We start from the raw sequence: 18955 nt of genomic DNA, 5'->3' as shown, positions 1-18955 counted from the left end.
CCATGAGAAACCCCAGAACTGAATGTTGGTTACAATTATTAATATTTCATAGTCGTGTTTGGTATGCCAGGGTTGGTTAAAATATGCCCGGGAACTTGTCGGACATGGTATCTCGCTACGAGATTCATATAAAGAGTTATGCCCGATTAGAATTGTGTCCGACAACTTTCCCTGTTTTGCATGTAATTAGCCATCCTCCTTCCACCTGACCAGGAGGAGGGGTGAGGGGTCTTGTTTGGACCCTTTATAGTGGCATACCAAGAAATACACAGTGTCAGACCACAGGAGATGCGACCACATTGCAGTTCTGTCCACCTTCAAGCTGTTCTCCTCAGCGGGATCTCTAACCTATCCAATACGTAAGAGGTCTGTTATTCTTTTGCTTTATTCCCTTTTATTTTGTAACTGTTTTGCTTATACGTATGTCATTTTATTTACATCATTTTTGTAACCTTTTTTGTAAGCACTGTACTTTCGTATATTAAACCTTAAAATTAATAAGTTTGTTCCTTGCTGCTCTAAACCTACCCACAACTTCGAAGAGGAAAAGCATAATCTGTTGAATGCTATTTAGATTCAGTGTGTGCCTGGGTGAACGTGTGCGTTACCAGGAGGAGGCTCTTGTCGGCCTAATACGGCAAGTGGTGGCAGCGTTTTGTGTGGATGTGTGAACTGGTTTTGGGGTGCGCTTTAACTCGTTATCAGCCTGTTGCGATAGGTGTGTGTACTAGTGAGAGTGGACAAGCGGAGTTCCCCTTTACAGTAGCATCCAAGTCACGTGTGCCGGGAGTGGTGTTCGTGACAGAGATTATCAGTATTTCCTAAATATCTGTACATGCAGCGTATTCATTAGTGTTATTACTACACTATAGTGTAGTTCCTCTTAGGTGTGACATCCACTACTATTGTAGATCAGCCGTTTATCGAATAGTTAATGGCTTGTCTGTTCCAGACAGAGAAAAAAAAAAGAAATAAGACTTTCCAAACTAATTTGTGTCCCATTTTTCAGGGTACGTGTGCTTTCTGTACAAAAGACTCCTGTATTATCAGCTGACAAGTGATCACTGGACAGTGTTAGCTGAACCTTTTAAAACACAGAAACCCATGAGTAAAGGGGTTGTTTTAGAGCCAGGTGTTCACTGAAATCTAATCTTCCTCATGAAAAAGAACAGATGTGCTCCTTCCATCCTTACATCTACAGAGAGTACTCATATGTCCTTACAGGGGTTTTACCGGCTTTAAAAATGATTTGTAATTACCTAAAATGCAAAAATGTTGTCATATCCTACCTGCTGGGCTCTCTGACGCCCCTTATTGGTAATGCATCATAATGACACAATATGTGAGAGTAAACAGTGGAGAGAAAAACAAGTTTGAAGATATTCCTTGGCGCTGCCCGATGGTGCATCAGTTTGTGATAAAATATCTCAAATGCTTGGTAGATCTCCCTAATCACAAACTGAAGCACCATCGGGCAGCGCCAAGCGATATCTTCAAACCTGTTTCTCTCTTCACGGTTTATATCTTCACTCTGGGTGCAATTCGCCCTTGATTGGAGCCCGGGCTGCAGTCTTTTTTACATTTATATGTAAAAAAGAATTCTTGGATGTTGTGTGCCCAGCACAACTACACCAGGTCAGTAGAATAATCGCTTGACTGTTTTATATATTTTTTCTCTTGGATGATGCACTGTGTGTGCCATTTGTGTTTTTTAATCCTTTCTTTAGCCACACTATGTGTTGAGGGTAAATTTTGGCTATTGCAGTCATGTGACGTGTTGTCACTAGAAACATGGAGTAGTGCAGGGCCGATTAGACATTTTAAAACCCCCTACTAAAGATCACTTCCAGTAATAGAGTACTTTACAAGTACTAGTCTGTTAATTGCGGAACCGTGAACCGAATTGGCTACAAACTAGAGTCTTCAACGTTTCCTGAGATACCACCACTATAGTGTGAAAATGGCCACCGACAAAGTATAGGCTAACAGCGAATCTGGGGAAAGTACTAGCAACATTGCTAGACAAAGGAACCACGGGCCTCATGTATCTAAAAACTAGTGGAGACACAAAAGTGGAGCAGTGGTCTCAGTGTTTTAATCGTACAAACGGTTTTAGAATAGCTTGAGTCCGATTGGCCGCTATATACAGTGGCTCCACTTTTTGCCTGTATTAGTTTATACATACAAGGCCAACTATGCCTCATATATGCTATTCAAAATCCCAGGGATTTGACAGACTAGGGCAGACTGTACTTATGAGACTGGCCAGTTACCAGCAATCAGCCTCAACAAAGCCGCCATAAAGTACAGCAGTTTCAATGAAGCAGGAGAGATGAGCAGCTGCAAGACCGCTCTAGTGCTGCTAATCTCCTGAGGGCACAATAAAATTGGATTCAAAAAAATAATCCATCCTATGAGGCTTTTTCTGGCCCCAAAGACAGTAGGTAGTCTCGCCACAGCGATTCGATTTTCATTTGCTGACAGAGGGATTTTAGAGGCTACAAAAATGTCTACCTTCATAGTGGGTTGACAACATAATGCATTACGTGTACACAACTAGATCAGAATGTTGCTTTCTCGGACACTATGGATATTTGGCATGTTTAACGGATTGTATATATGGAGTGGTGCGTGATTGGAAAGGTGCGCTCAATAATCATTTACTACATATACAATAAAAAAATAAAAATACAATAACTTAGCGGTTTTCCACAAGAAAAAAAAAACCATGACGATCCCTTATCAGCTAAAAGGATTCTTAACAAATGAGTTCTGCAGTGTTAGAATTTGCATTCATTAAATAATTTCTGAAAGCAACGGGTACTAGAAGGCAATGTGATTGTAAGTCCAATGAATAATCTAGAAGATTCTTTTTAAATACTATATTCTGGATATACTCTAGCATAAAGCGGACCTGTGAAAACGGAACGCATCTCTGCTGTATCTAGAAGTCTGCTTGCAGCAGTGAAATTAAGGAGTCATTTAGACATTAGTAGTAGACCACAGAGCTGGTCACACAGATTATTTCAGTCACTGATCAACCATATTGACAGTAGATATCACAAAAATGGATATTTGCATCTGGGTACAATGCTCAATGCTATTGCCAATCAATGGCAAATGTTATACTTAAAGGGATATGCATTTACAAGGTTTCCAATCTCATTTTAGAGACTACGCTTTGCTGGTTCCACCAGCAAATCGATTTCTGGCCTGCTCTACAGTCAGAGGTAAACTATAGTCTCTTCCACTAGTCCATTTTCTGCACATGTTGGGGAGTCAGCATGGAGTGTTTTCATGGTTTCTGAGGTTTGCGACGTTTGAGGTGTCCCAGTTTTTATATTATGTCCTGATGAGGCCAGTAGCGTTCCACAGAAAATCACATGAGCTGCGTTGATATCTGGAACACAAGCAAACGTTAAAATATACATAAATAAAATTTAAAAGAATATATATATAATATTATACGATGTAAAATAAAGAATATAAATTAAAGGGGCTGTCCAGGATTTAACAAAAAACAAAAAAAAAAGAAGATCTGGTCTCTCCCAGAAACCACACCACGCCTTACCATTAGTTGTATCTCGTATTGCACTTGCTGCAATACCAGACAAAACTCAGACAGGAGAGGCGCTGTTGCAGGGAAAAAGCAGATCCTTTTTTTTTTCTAACTGGACAATGCCCCTTTAAGATGAAAAAAATAAATAAATCTATAATAAGTAACGTATTATTATACAAGAAGCCAAAAAGACCCATATGGGAGCATGAAAACCAGTAGAATTAGCATATGTAAAAAATATATTTTATTTAGATTTCTTAAAACAGCAACATGAATGTCACATACATGTAAATATAAAAGAAATGTATCAAAAAGACGATGTCAACATAGAGCAAAGTACACAACTGCAATTAATAAGCAAGGGTAAATAGAAACGGACTGTTTTATACAGCACGATGGTCCCAATAGATGCAACGATATTAATACCCAAAAGGAAGGGAAAAGGCACGGTATATGTCCGATACTATAACCATAAAGAGCCAGACCAGTAGTCTGTGTTGGTCATGTGACTAGGGCTATATATAAGAAAAAACATTCCAAACACAGACGGTAAGTACTAAATGTAATCGCATCAATGTAATGTATCGGACATCTATTTAGGCATCATATATGAGTAGAGAAGGCCAACAATGAATTTTAACTGCAGACAAAAGTCTGTGAAAACGTAACTTGCAAATCACCGAGTCAAATTGATTAAGTCAGTGTACTGCGCCAGAGGAATACCAAGTGAAACGTGCGTCGAGGCGCAGTAAACTCGCAGAAATCACTGAGTCACATTGATTAAGTTACATTTTCACTGACTTTTGTCCGCAGCTAAAAATAATTGTTGGCCTTATCTCTACTCATATATGATGCCTAAATAGATTACATTACATTGATGCTATTACATTTAGTACTTACCGTCTGTGTTTGGAATGTTTTTTCTTCTATATAGTCCATGTCCAACACAGACTACTGGTCTGGCTCTTTATTGTTATAGTATCGGACATATACCGTGCCTTTTCCCTTCCTTTGGGTATTAATATCGTTGCATCAATTGGGACCATCGTGCTGTATAAAACAGTCCGTTTCTATTTACCCTTGCTTATTAACTCCTTAACGCCGAAGGACGGATATATCCGTCCTCAGCAGCTGCTAGTTCGCGCAGGAGGACGGATATATCCGTCCTGTGATGGCGCGGGTACTGACACTGTACCCACGCGATCAGCGGCAGGAGCACGGCTGTTATACACAGCCTGGCTCCTGCTGCAACTGCCGGAATCGAAGCACGCGCCGATTCCGGCAGTTTAACCCATTAAATGCCGCTGTCAATAGTGACAGCGGCATTTAATGTGTTTGACAGAGGGGGGAGCTCCCTCTGTCACCCGATCGGCGCCCCCGCAAACAAATCGCGGGTCGCCGTCGGGTTTCCATGACAGCCGGGGGTCTAACAAAGACCCCCAGGTCTGTCTTCCACAACTGCCTGTTAGGCGATGCCAGAGGCATGACCTAACAGGTTGCCTGTCAGTTTTACACTGACAGGCAATAATGCTTTGGTATACTAAGTATACCAAAGCATTACATATGCGATCGGCACATCGCATAGTGAAGTCCCCTGGTGGGACAAAAAAAAAAAAAAATGTAAAACAGTTAAATAAAGTTTGTGAAAAAAAAAAAAAAAAATTACAGTCAAAGTCAAATAAAACTACTTTTTTGGCCCAAAAAGTGGTTTTATTTTGTAAAACGGTCAAAACAAATCACACATACACATAAATGTATGACCAATAAAATGAACATATTAATTAAACCGCCGGATGAACGGCGTCCAAAGAAAACGCAAAAAACAACGTCAAAATTCTCTCTTTTCTCCCATTCCCCCCATAAAAAATAAAATAAAAATTAATCTATAAGTCCTATGTACCCCAAAATAGTACTAATAAAAACTACACATTGTCCCGCAAAAATCAAGCCCACGTACGGCCACATCGACGGAAAAATAAAAACGTTACGGCTCTTGGAACGCGGCGATGCAAAAACAAGTAATTTTTTTCTAAAAGGGTTTTTATTGTGCAAACGTAGAAAAAACATATAAAACCTTTACATATTTGGTATCCCCGTAATCGTGCCGATCCATAGAATAAAGTTAACATGTTATTTACGCTGCATAGTAAACGGCGTAAATTTATAACGTGAAAATTAATGCTGGAATAGCTGCTTATTTTCAATTCTCTCCTAAAATAAAGTTAATAAAAGTTAATCAACATGTTATAAGCATCTAAAAATGGTGCAATTACAAAATAAAACTCGTCCCGCAAAAAACAAGCCCTTATACGGCTATGTCGACGGAATAAAAAAAGAGTTACGACTCTTGGAATGCGACCGTGAAAAAACAAAAAATAATCCTTGGTCATTAACGTGCAAAATGGCCCGGTCATTAAGGGGTTAATTGCAGTTGTGTACTTTGCTCTATGTTGACATCGTCTTTTTGATACATTTCTTTTATATTTACATGTATGTGACATTCATGTTGCTGTTTTAACAAATCTAAATAAAATATATTTTTTACATATGCTAATTCTTCTGCTTTTCATGCTCCCATTTGGGTCTTTTTTGATCTCATATATAAAAGGGGAGTTTAAACCACCATAACATTGTTATGGATCCTATAGGAGTACAAAGTATTATTATACAAGTTCTAATGCCCATACAGGAAAGCGTGATCTAAATGAGCCGACTCAATGTCATTTTGGCTGAAGTACAGCTTCAACCTATAGATTACTGAACATCATTAGTCGCTATGTTTCAACTTATTCCCTATTAGAAAACAAGAACCAAATGTGGCACAGATGTTATTTCTGCAAACATTTCAGAGAGGAAGAAATCCATTTAGCTAACTTTTATTTTCAATTCTGCTGTAGCTGTATTCAGACATACATATATTTTGGCTGGACATCTTAGGGAACAAAGGCACACTTGTGCACACATAGCTGTTTCTAATAGAAATGCATAAAGACAGCATAAAATTGAAAGCGAGTCATTGATTGTAAAGATTTTCCTGCATCCTTGGTAAATGTGAACCCACTGGCACGTCATGTGCAGATAATAAACAATAACGGCTCTGTAATCTCAGCACTTCACCGTGGATGTGCATTATCGCCTGCAAAGTAAACATACTAACACGCTGTGGATGTGCGATCACTGAATAAAGACACATCTGGAATGGCGATAACGTATAGATTGCAACTGCGAAAATGAAAGCCCCTTTCTGCATTTCTGTTATACTGACAATTCGCTATTGTGGACAGCATTCACATTTTACATTGGTATTTTGGAAGACCATTTAACAGGCCAGGACGAGGAAAAGAGTAAAGTACAAACCAGTAGAGTATATATATCAAATATTCCCAAAGTTGCAGTTTTACCACCAGTTTCTGAGAAGGCAAAACGGACAACCATTATGCCTGCACTTCCTGCTGTCACTTTGCAAAAAGGTCTACCTTAACCCCTTCACGACCAGCCCACGTAGATTAACGGGCTGCCGTGCTGGGCTTTTCTCCTGCAGCCCGTTAATTCACGTAGTGCCAGAACAGCGTGCACAGCGCTCTCCCTGTGCTCTGAATCTCTCAGCACACGCTGCTACTAGCAGCCTAAGTGCTGAGAGAAGACATCAGGACCGGATTGGTGTCGGTCCTGATGACGTGATCACCATGATAAAGCTATCATGATGATCACAGCAAAGTTTGTTGCAGCAACAAACTTTCGTGCTGTTTGTTACAAGGTTTCTCCTCCCTCCCTGTCAGATCGTTCTGAGACAGTGGGGGAGAAGAAGCTGTGCCGAGCAGCTGCTGTGTGTCTCCTATAAAGACACAATGACTGTGAAACACACAAAAACACCTCCACATAGATAGTTTAGTGTAGGCAGCTAGTTATAGTTTAGGTAGATAGTACTCAGACGAGGACAGTTAATTAGTTAATTAATAATCAATTAGGGCTTAGAATATGTGTGTGTGTGTGTGTGTATATATATATACACACACACACACACACACACAGTATATAAATATATATATATCTATATGATTTTATATATATATATATATATATATATATATATAGAGAGAGACACAGAGATATATATATATATATATATATATCTCTGTCTCTCTCTCTCTATATATATATATATATATATATAAAACCATATAGATATATATTTCTATACGGTGTGTGTATGTGTATATATATATATATATATATATATATATATATATATATATACACACATACACACACAGACACACGTAATATATATTATATATAGACATATATTTGAAATTTGTTAATACTAAAAACTAATAATTAGGGATGTTATATATCTATAACATCATATAGATATATACGTACATGTAATATATACGTATACACACATATACTTCTATAAATCTCTTCATATATTTTACACGTCTGTAAATTCTAAATATATTGATTCATTGTTAGGCTGTGTTTACACTGAGTTTTTTGTAGGAGGAAAATTCCTCCTGCAAAAACTGCTCCAGACGTTTTTTGCACAGTGGTTTGCCAAAAACTCGTCGAGGTGTTTTTTTTACCCTTCTGACTGATTGAAATGGGGTTTTGGAGGCGGAAACCGCCTCAAGATAGGTCATGTCGCTTCTTTTTACCGCGATGCGTTTTTTTTGCTCACGGTAAAAAAGCTTGTCCAACTCCCATTGAAATTTTCGGGCGGTTTTTGACGAGTTTTGCAAAGCGGTTTCCGCGCCGAAAAACTCGTAAAAAAAACTGTGTGTGAACAGGGCCTTAGGGTTGTTCATAAATTTATTGATCAATGGATTAGTGAACTTTTTCTTTGTTACTTTTATTAAAACTTACAAAAAATAAGTACAAAAAAAAAACGTAAAAAATGGCACGCAAGTTATATACCACTTAAGAGGCATTTGCTCTCTTGGATTCTGATAGTGAATGGGGTCACTTTTGGGGGTGTTTCTGCTGTTTTGGTGCCTCCAGGGCGTTGCAAATGGGACATGGCACCGAAAACCATTATAGCAAAATTTGAGCTCCAAAACCCAAATGGCACTCCTTCCCTTCTGAGGGCTGTAATCAGTATAAATTTCTTTACAAATGTTGGGGTGCTTTTTCTCCTTTATTCCTTGCAAAAATTAAAAAATGTCTATGTTTCTTCAGAAGAAATGTAGATTTTCATTTCCACAGACTAACGCCAATAAATTCAGCAAAAAACCTGTGGGGTTAAAATGCTTACTGTACAACTAGATAAATTCCTTGAGGGGTGTAGTTTCCAAAATGGGGGCACTTTTGGGGGTTTTCCACTGTTTCGGTACCACAAGACCTCTTCAAACCAGACATGGAGCCTAAAATATATTGTAATAAAAAGTAGGCTTCAAAATCCACTAGGTGCTCCTTTGCTTCTGAGGCCGGTATTTCAGTCCATTACCGCACTAGGGCCACATGTGGGATATTTCTAAAAATTGCAGAATCTGGGCAATAAATATTGAGTTGCGTTTCTCTGGTAAAACCTTCTGTGGTGCAGAAATTTTTCTATTACAAATGAATTTCTGCCAAAAAAAATTACATTTGTAAATTTCCCCTCTACTTTGCTTTAATTCCTGTGAAATGCCTAAAGGGTTAAGAAACTTTCTGAATGCTGTTTTGAATACTTTGAGGGTGAAGTTTTTACAATGGGGTGAATTTAGGGGAGTTTCTAATATAGAAGGCCCTCAAAGCCACTTCAGAACTGAACTGGTCCATGAAAAAATAGGTTTTGGAAATTTCTTGAAAATATGAGAAATTGCTGCTAAAGTTCTAAGCCTTGTAACGTCCTAGAAAAATAAAAGGATGTTCAAAAAACGATGCAAACATAAAGTACACATATGGGAAATGTTAACTAGTAACTATTGTGTGTGGTATTAATATCTGTTTTGCAAGCAGATACATTCAAATTTAGAAAAATGCAATTTTTTTGCAAATTTTCTATAAATCTTGGTGTTTTTCACAAATAAATACTGAATTTATCGACCAAATTTTTTCGCAGACGTAAAGTACAATATGTCATGAGAAAACAGACTCACAATCGCTTGGATAGGTAAAAGCATTCCGGAGTTATTACCACATAAAGTGACACATGTCAGATTTGGAAAAATCGCCTGCGTCCACAAGGCCAAAACAGGCTGTGTCCTGAAGGGGTTAAAGGGGTTGTCCAAGATACCATCATATTTTCAAAAACCCCTTTAATGTATGCAATTTATAAATGTAAATACATTTGTAATATAATTAAATTTTCCAAAGTGGCCCCGTTTCCAGATCCTGCCGTGGGGAACTTGACTGGTGACGTCACTCTCTGCACTGGCTCTGCCACTTTGTTGATCTTGAATTCTTTGCCGGGTATACGACACGTCACTTGTCACGTGGTGTAGATCGGCTTGTTCTGCTTCACAGCCCGTTACGCGCATGCACTGTGACTGCTGTTCTCGCCGTCCCTGCTGTTCTCGAGATAACAGCAAAGGCCACGCATGTGCGTTACAACAGAACAAGCCAATATACACCACGTCACAAGTGACGTGTCGTATACCCGGCAAAGAATTCAAGATCAACAAAGCGTTAGAGCCAGTGCAGAGAGTGACGTCACCAGCCAAGTTCCCCACGGCAGGATCTGGAAATGGGGCCACTTGGAAAATGTAAGTATATTACAAATGTATTTACATTTATAAATTACATGGATTAAAGGGGTTTTCGAAAATATGATGGTATCTCGGACAACCCCTTTAAGTGAATAAAAAAATGCCAATATCTCGTAGTAAATAAAACATAAAATTTGGCTGCTCTTTAACCCCTTCCCGACATTTGACGTATCCATACGCCAAAGTAGGGTAGGGGGGGGGGGGGGAAGTATGGAATGGGCTCACGGAGTGACACTTCAGAGTACAGCCGACACTTCAGAGTAACGAGCGGCATTACGCTCGAGCGCGATCCCGTTCGTTTAACTCGTTAAATGTTGTGGTCAATAGCGACCGCAGCATTTAAATCATTAGAAAGAGGGGGCGACCCCCTCTAACAGCTCATCGTGCCCCCACCCCCCGCAATGCAATCACGGGGGGGGGGCATTGATGGTTGCTATGGCTGCCTGGGGGCCTAATGAAAGCCCCCAGGTCCGCCATCTTTGTGCACCTATTAAGATGCCTGTCAGAATCACGATATACTGCAATACATTAGTATTGCAGTATATCGTGCAAGCGATCGCTGGTTAAAGTCCCCTAGGGGGGCTAATAAAAAAAAAAAATTAAAAATGAGTTAAATAAAGGTAAAAAAAAAAAACCTTTTCCCATTTTCCCCCTAGAGCATAGTAAAAAAATAAACATAATTGGTATCGCCGCATCTGTAAAAGTCTGAACTATTACAATATATCATTATTTAACCTGCACAGTGAACGCCGTAAAAAAAAATTGGAAACGGCAGAATCTCTATTTTTTTGGTCACCTAATCTCCCACAAAAAAATGAAATAAAAAATGATCAAAACGTCGCATGTACTCCAAAATGGTATTATTAAAAACTACAGCTTATCCCGCAAAAAATAAGCCCTCATACCACTTAATTGACGGAAAAATAAAAAAAGTTATGGCTGTGTTGTTTTAACCCCTTTAGGACACAGCCTGTTTTGGCATTGCGGACACAGATGATTTTTTCAAATCTGATGCGTTACTTTATGTGGTAATTACTCCAGAATGCTTTTGCCTATCCAAGCGATTCGGAGATTATTTTCTCGTAACATATTGTACTTTATGTGAGTGAAAAAATTTGGTCGATAAATTCAATATTTGTGAAAAACGTCAAATTTTAGCGAAAATTTGCAAAAATGTATATATTTTTCTAAATTTAAATGTATTTGCTTGTAAAATAGATCGTAATACCACACAAAATAGTTACTAGTTAACATCCCCCATATGTTTGATCGTTTTTTTTCACTTCCTTTTATTTTTCTAGGACGTTACAAGGCTTAGAACTTTAGCAGCAATTTCTCATATTTTCAAGAAAGTTTCAAAAGGCTATTTTTTCAGGGACCAGTTCAGTTGTGAAGTGGCTATGAGGGCCTTCTATATTAGAAAGTCCCCAAAAATCACCCCATTTTGAAAACTGCACCCCTCAAAGTATTCAAAACCACATTCAGAAAGTATTTTAACCCTTTAGGCGTTTTACAGGAATTAAGGCAAAGTAGAGGTGAAATTTACAGATTATTTTTTTTGCCGAAATTCATTTGTAATAAAAAAAAAATTCTGTAACACAGAAGGTTTTACCAGAGAAACGCAACTCAATATTTATTGCCCAGATTCTGCAGATTTTAGAAATATCCCACATGTAGCCCTAGTGTCCTCTTGGACTGAAACACCGGCCTCAGAAGCAAAGGAGCACCTAGTGGATTTTGGGGCCTCCTTTCTTTAGAAATATATTTTAGGCACCATATCAGGTTTGAAGAGGTCTTGTGGTACCTAAACAGTCGAAACCCCCAAAAAGTGACCCCAATTTGGAAACTACACCCCTCAAGGCATTTTCTAGGGCTATAGTTAGCATTTTGACCCCACAGCTTTTTTGCAGAATTTAGTGGAATTAGTCTGTGAAGATGAAAATCACCTTTTTTTTCTTTCATTTTTACAAGGAATAAAGGAGAAAAAGCACGCCAACATTTGTAAAGTAATTTCTCCAGATTACGGCAATACCCCATATGTGGTCATAAACTGATGTTTGGACCCACAGCAGGGCTCAGGAGGGAAGGAGCGCCTTTTGGAACGCAGATTTTGCCGGATTGGTTTTCAGTGCCATGTCTGGTTTGCAACGCCCCGTAGGTACCAAAACAGTGGAAACCACCAAAAGTGACGCTATTTTGGAAACTACACCCCTCAAGGAATTTTTCTAGGGGTATAGTGAGCATTTTGATCCCACAGGATCTTTTTTAGAGCGAAGGTGACCAAAAAACAGCAATTTTGGCGCTTTAAATTCTTTATTTCTTACAGCGTTCACCGTGCGCAATAAATTAAGTTTTACTTTATTTTGCGGGTCGGTACGATTATGGCAATACCATATGTGTATAGTGTTTTGTTTTTTTTTAAGTTTTGCAGCGTTTGCACAATAAAATTACGTTTCTATAAAATAATTTATTTTCTGAGACACCCTATTCTGAGAGCCGTAACTTTTTTATTTTTTCGTCAAAAAAGCTGTGGGAGGTCTTGTTTTTTTGCGGGATGGGTTGTAGTTTTTATTGGTACTATATTGGGGTAAATGCGACTTTTTGATCACTTTTTATTCTATATCTTGGGAGGGGTGGTGACCAAAAAATAGCGATGCTGACATATAGTTTTCCGTTTATTTTGTTTGCGGCGTTCACCGTGCGGAAAAACTATTATAGTTTCATAGTTTGGGTCGTTACGAACACTGATACCAAATATGTGTACTTTTTTTTTTAACATTTTCATTTTATTCATATAATAATTGACTTATTATAGGAAAACAAAAACTTATTTTGACACTTTTATAAAACATTTTTATTAACTTTTTTTTAACATTTTACACTTTATTTTTTTTACCAGCAGCTCTGATCGCTGCTAGAATACATTACACTACCTAGGTAGTGTAATGTATTCCAACTGTTAGTGTGACGTCACAGTCACTCTAACAGTAAGTCTACGAGGACCAGCCAGAGGCCAGTCCTAATAGGCTTCCATACATGGCAGACCCGGAGGCTGTTGCCTAGCCTCCGGATGCCATCACAAGCATCAGCAACCCCCACAATTGCATGGGGGCTACTGATGGGCTATAAACCCCCTAAATGTGGCGATCACAATCAAGCACCACATTTATCGGGTTAATTACCTAAATGAGAAGGGAAAGCTGATCTCCCAGTCCCGATGCACACCTTGTCGCCGACAGTGAGCATCGGGAACGACACAGTGACTTCCTGTCACTCTGACAGGAAGCCTATCAGGACAAGCCTGATGGGCTTCCGTTCATGGCAGACACGTAAGCCATTGTTTGCCATGCTAACTATCGGCAAACCCCACGATTTAGGACCGGGGTCTGCCGATCTGCTAGAAACCCCTAAAATTCGGCGATTGCAACCGATCGCCAAATTTAAGGGGTTAATTCGCCGAAATCAGCGGCAAAGGACTGCTGGCCGGCAAGAGTGGAGTGTCAGCTGTCAGCGACCGCTGACCTCCCGGTTCCAATTGCACATGGTCGCCGACCGTGAGCACCGGAAACAACTATATATCCTCGTGCGGGAAGTAACCTCCCACGATGATGTATAGTTACTTACTCGTGCGGGTAGGGGTTAATTGCACAGTGAATTCTGTAAAACCGGCGTGCAAAAAACCATGGAGGAATCGCAGTTTTTTTCATTTTCTACCCCACAAATAATTTTTTTCCAGTTTCCTAGTACATTATATGGCAAAATAAATGGTGCTACGAAAAACTACAACTCGTCCTGCAAAAATCAAGCCCTCATAGGACTATATAGACGGAAAAATAAAGAAGTTATGGCTTTTGGAAGGTGGGGAGGAAAAAACTAAAATGAAAATATGAAAAAAGGGCTGCGGCGGTAAGGGGTTAAAGAGGCTCTGTCACCAGATTTTGCAGCCCCTATCTGCTATTGCAGCAGATCGGCGCTGCAATGTAGATTACAGTAACGTTTTTATATTTAAAAAACGAGCATTTTTGGCCAAGTTATGACTATTTTCGTATTTATGCAAATGAGGCTTGCAAAAGTACAACTGGGCGTGTTGAAAAGTAAAAGTACAACTGGGCGTGTATTATGTGCGTACATCGGGGCGTTTTTACTACTTTTACTAGCTGGGCGTTGTGTATAGAAGTGTCATCCACTTCTCTTCAGAACGCCCAGCTTCTGGCAGTGCAGACACAGCCGTGTTCTCCAGAGATCACGCTGTGACGTCACTCACAGGTCCTGCATCGTGTCAGACGAGCGAGGACACATCGGCACCAGAGGCTACAGATGATTCTGCAGCAGCATCGGCGTTTGCAGGTAAGTCGATGTAGCTACTTACCTGCAAACGCTGATGCTGCTGCAGAATCAAGTGTAGCCTCTGGTGCCGACACGATGCAGGACCTGTGAGTGACGTCACAGATCTGCACTGCCAGAAGCTGGGCGTTCTGAAGAGAAGTGGATGATACTTCTCATCAGAGCGCCCAGCTAGTAAAAGAAGTAAACACGCCCGATGTACGCACATAATACACGCCCAGTTGTACTTTTACTTTTCAACACGCCCAGTTGTACTTTTGCAAGCCTCATTTGCATAAATACGAAAATGGTCATAACTTGGCCAAAAATGCTCGTTTTTTTAAAATAAAAACGTTACTGTAATCTACATTGCAGCGCCGATCTGCTGAAATAGCAGATAGGGGTTGCAAAATCTGGTGACAGAGCCTCTTTAAATAACTCAATAAGTAATGCACCTTCAGATCCACGTGCAACAAATCAATAATAGTTCAGGATCTATAGCAAGCAAATATTCTTGCTCATCTACAACAGAAATTAATTTATTCACAAACCCCTTATATTTTCACGCTTCAAAACTAACAGCTAGTCAGCGTCTGCATTGGAAATTGTGACATAGTGATCAAAAGTTACATAGGACTGACAAATCCAGGAATCAGAACTAATGAAAAACTACTATCTGTATTTATAGAGTTATCACTGTTATCTGTGGTGTTACATAGGACTGCATGTGATATCTGCTACATCATCTGTAATCAGAGAGTTATCACTGTGTGTTATCTGTGTTGCTACATAGGACTGCAGGTAACACCTACTACATTATCTGTACTCAGAGAGTTATCACTGTGTTATCTGTGGTGTTACATAGGACTGCAGGTGACATAACTACATTAATTGTGCTGTGTACATATGTGCCTGTGTGCCTATATATAGGTCTGTTTGTGAATGTGTCTTTGTGCTTGTATATTGTGGCGCTAAGTACAAGGGGGGCGCTATTTACAAGGGGGGGGGGGGGAGTGTGGCGCTATTTACAAAGCTTGTAAAATGTAGAGATGCTTTTATACTCGAGTTACATTAAAAAAATTGTGAAAAAAAAATTACACGACATTGATTGGTAGAGAAAGCAAACATGGGGAGGGGGAAGGAGATGTCGGGAAATAAGTTGGGGGGGGGGCGCCAATCTGAATCTTTGCCCCGGGTGTAGGAGAACCCAGCTACGCCTCTGCCTTTCTATTTATAATACGGTTTAAAAACGCATGGTAATTTACAGGAACTAAAACCACAAACTTTTTTACACAGAAGAGTGGGTCTGGCCAGCAGCCCTTCCCCTCTCTTTACACATTACCATAAGGCTCTAGAATAATAGGTTATCGATTTTGCCTAATTTCCCAGTCTGTACTGACTGGAAGTGCACTAGAGAAGAAGCTGTTCAGGCCATGTTCTGTTTTTTATACAGCCGGTCAGTGTTAACATACTCAAGAAGGCACCACTCATGCACAGAAAATACCTCTGTGAATATTAAATATCGAAATAGGTAAAGATTGAATATTAGAAATGAATAAAACATGGAAGGTGACAGGTTCTCTTTAAAGGCATCGCATATTTACCATTATTACAGGCATCTTTATTGCTGTGCCGGGAGGAATTCTCAAGCCTCTGCTGTCGGGAAATTAAGGAGCTCCAAGGTTCACTAGAGATGTCCACAGGGCTGTTCTCAGAAGTCTCTGCTAAGTCCAAGGTATTATCCACATGTGCATGTGAGTCCGGGAGTGTGGTAATGCTGCTGAGCGACACCTGAGCCAGAGCGTTGTTAATATAGTTGGAGTCTTCATTTTGTAAACTGTCATGCTGGGAGTTTCTTACACCCTGTTATATGAAGGAAAACACGAGAGTGAGTTCAACCGTGTTATTTACAGGAACCAGAGACGACGTAGCGCGAATTTCATTTTTACTAACACGTTTTCTTATAACCTCTGTCCTTACTTTATTAAACTTGTAATTTCGGTTTTGCCGGAGATGTGTTAATATATAGAAATAGTTTTTCATTTAGCTCAGGGAAACGCTTCACACACCCTTTACTATGCTCGCTCTCTGAGCGCAACAACCTCACCATAAAATTAAAGAATGACACGTAACCACAATGCCCTTTTGAAGTCCAGGAGAATTTGTATTGTCAGACATTTCACAAGACGCCTTAAAACAAATGTGTAGATGAGATTTTTCACAAAAAAAAAAAAGGAAATCCATTGAACAACTATAGTGTATAGTATCTTATACTGACCGGTAACGATACTGGTGTTATTAAAATGACAATTCTACCCAGCTAAACCCCAATCAGATAAAGATTCCTGTCAGAAACGTCAAAAATATGTGAGACTGTGTTCGCACCATGTTTGTGATGTATGTTCACCAAATAGACCAGGAATGCTGCCAACGTATATGACAAACTAATCCATAGCCTATAAGGAGTCGGACTATCCCTAAATAATGTTCTTTTGGTACACGTCGGTATACCTTTTTATTTCACTGTATTGAAATGCGTACCCTTATACCATGCCATATACAGTTTTTTACTTTGGGAATTAATAAGCAACCTAGAACTCATGGCGGTTTAAATTAAAGAATACAAATAATGTGCGATTGTATGACCAAATTGAATACGTCAGTCAAAAACTATGTATTTAGAGCATACGTTGGGAGCATTTCCTAATGTATACGTCAAACGAGATCTATATAGAGAATAGTTGCTACCAGTACTACAGCTAAATTCTTTCCAGCATGCGATAATCCAGAAAAGGAACAGTAAGGTAGTTTGGAATTTCTCAAAGAACAGGATTAATTAAAAATAAAAGGGACTGTAGCATATTTCATGTAAGCATTCCTGCAGGAACTCTAATCTTACAGGTCAATTTTATACGTTGTTCAGCCATAACAGTAAAACCCCATGCCTAATATTGTATAGGCCCTCCTCGAGCCACCAACATAGCTCTGATCCCACAAAGCATGGACTTCACAAGACCTCTAAAGGTGTCTGGTGGTATCTGGCACCAGGTGTAGGCAGCAGATCAGTTAACCTCTAAAAATCTGACTTCTTTTTCCGGCACATCCCACAGATGCTTTATCAGATTAAGATCTGGGGAACTTGAAATGAATGCCAGGGCCCAAGGTTTCCCAGCAGAACATTGCCCAGAGCATCACACTGCCTCTGCCAGCTTGCCTTCTTCCCATAGTAAATCCTGATGCTGCCTTTTACCTAGGTATGGGATGTACACACAATATGCAGTCCACATGATGTAAAAGAAGACGTGATTCATCTGACCAAGCCACTTTCAACCATTGCTCCAGTTCTGATGCTCACGTACCCCTTGTAGACGCACTTTGACCGGTCTGCAGCTATGCAGACCCAAACGCAGCAAGATGTGATGCCTTGTGTGTCCTGACACCTTTCTATCGTAGCCAGCATTAAAGGGGTATTCCGGTTACAAGTTACCCCCTATCTGTAGGGTAAGGGATAACTTGCTGATCGGTGGGTGTCTGACAGCTCAGACCCCCACTGTTTACGAGAACCCCGAAGTTTCCCGCACCCCTCGTTTGAACCGAGCGGCAGGTCGTTCATGCACACTGCCGCTCCATTCATTCTCTATGGGAGCGCCGGAGATAACAGAGTGCAGTGTTCGGCTTTTTCCGGTGCTGCCATAGGGAATGAATGGAGCGGCACTGCGCATGAGCACTCGGTTCAAACAAGGGGTTCGGGCAACATCGTGGTCCCCGTTCTCGTAAATGTTGGAGGTCCGAGCTGTCCGACACCCACCGATCAGCAAGCTACGCCTTACACTATGGATAGGGCGTAAGTTGTTGTAACTGGAATACCCCTTTAACCTTTTTCAGCAATTTATTCTACAGTAGCTCTACTGTGGGATCGGACCAGACGGGCTAGCCTTCGCTCAGCACGTTGATAAATAAGCCTTGGGCACCCATGATCCTGTAGCTGGTACACCGGTTGTCCTTTCTTGGACCATTTTTGGTAGGTACTAGCCACTGCATACTAGGAACACCCTACAAGACCTGACAATTTTGGAGATGCTTTGACCCAGTCATTTAGCCATCACTAATTGCCCCTTGTCAAAATTGCTCAGATCCTTACACTTGTCCATTTTTCCTGCTTCCAACACATCAACTTCAAAAACTGCCTGATACATCACACGCCTTAAAAGACAAAATTTTAACAAGATAATCAATGCTGTTCGCTTCACCTGTCTAGTGGTTTTAACCCCTTCCTGACATCCGCCGTATATATACACAGTGCATGTCGGGTGGGGGAATATAGAGCGGGATCACGAGCTGAGCCTGCTGCATAGAACGAGCGTGTCGGCTGCGTGTTACAGCA

General features: G+C 40.1%; 1 protein-coding gene across 5 annotated transcripts in view; it reads right to left on the bottom strand.

The window, feature by feature from the left end:
- Window positions 1-809: 809 nt before the first annotated feature.
- Window positions 810-18955, bottom strand: part of ARHGEF28 (Rho guanine nucleotide exchange factor 28) — a 209692-nt gene continuing 191546 nt past the window's right edge. For all 5 annotated transcript variants that reach the window (XM_075838170.1, XM_075838180.1, XM_075838188.1 and 2 more), the window contains 2 exons: window positions 16176-16434; window positions 810-3400 (listed from right to left, as the gene is read on the bottom strand). In XM_075838170.1, the coding sequence (XP_075694285.1) occupies window positions 3225-3400; window positions 16176-16434 (435 nt within the window). In that variant the 3' untranslated portion in view covers window positions 810-3224. The remainder of the gene's footprint in view (window positions 3401-16175; window positions 16435-18955) is intronic.

Source organism: Rhinoderma darwinii, chromosome 1, assembly GCF_050947455.1.
Source record: "Rhinoderma darwinii isolate aRhiDar2 chromosome 1, aRhiDar2.hap1, whole genome shotgun sequence".
Lineage (NCBI taxonomy): Eukaryota > Metazoa > Chordata > Amphibia > Anura > Rhinodermatidae > Rhinoderma > Rhinoderma darwinii.
Note: the sequence above shows the minus strand (reverse complement) of the source record. Positions and strands in the feature narration are given on the sequence as shown.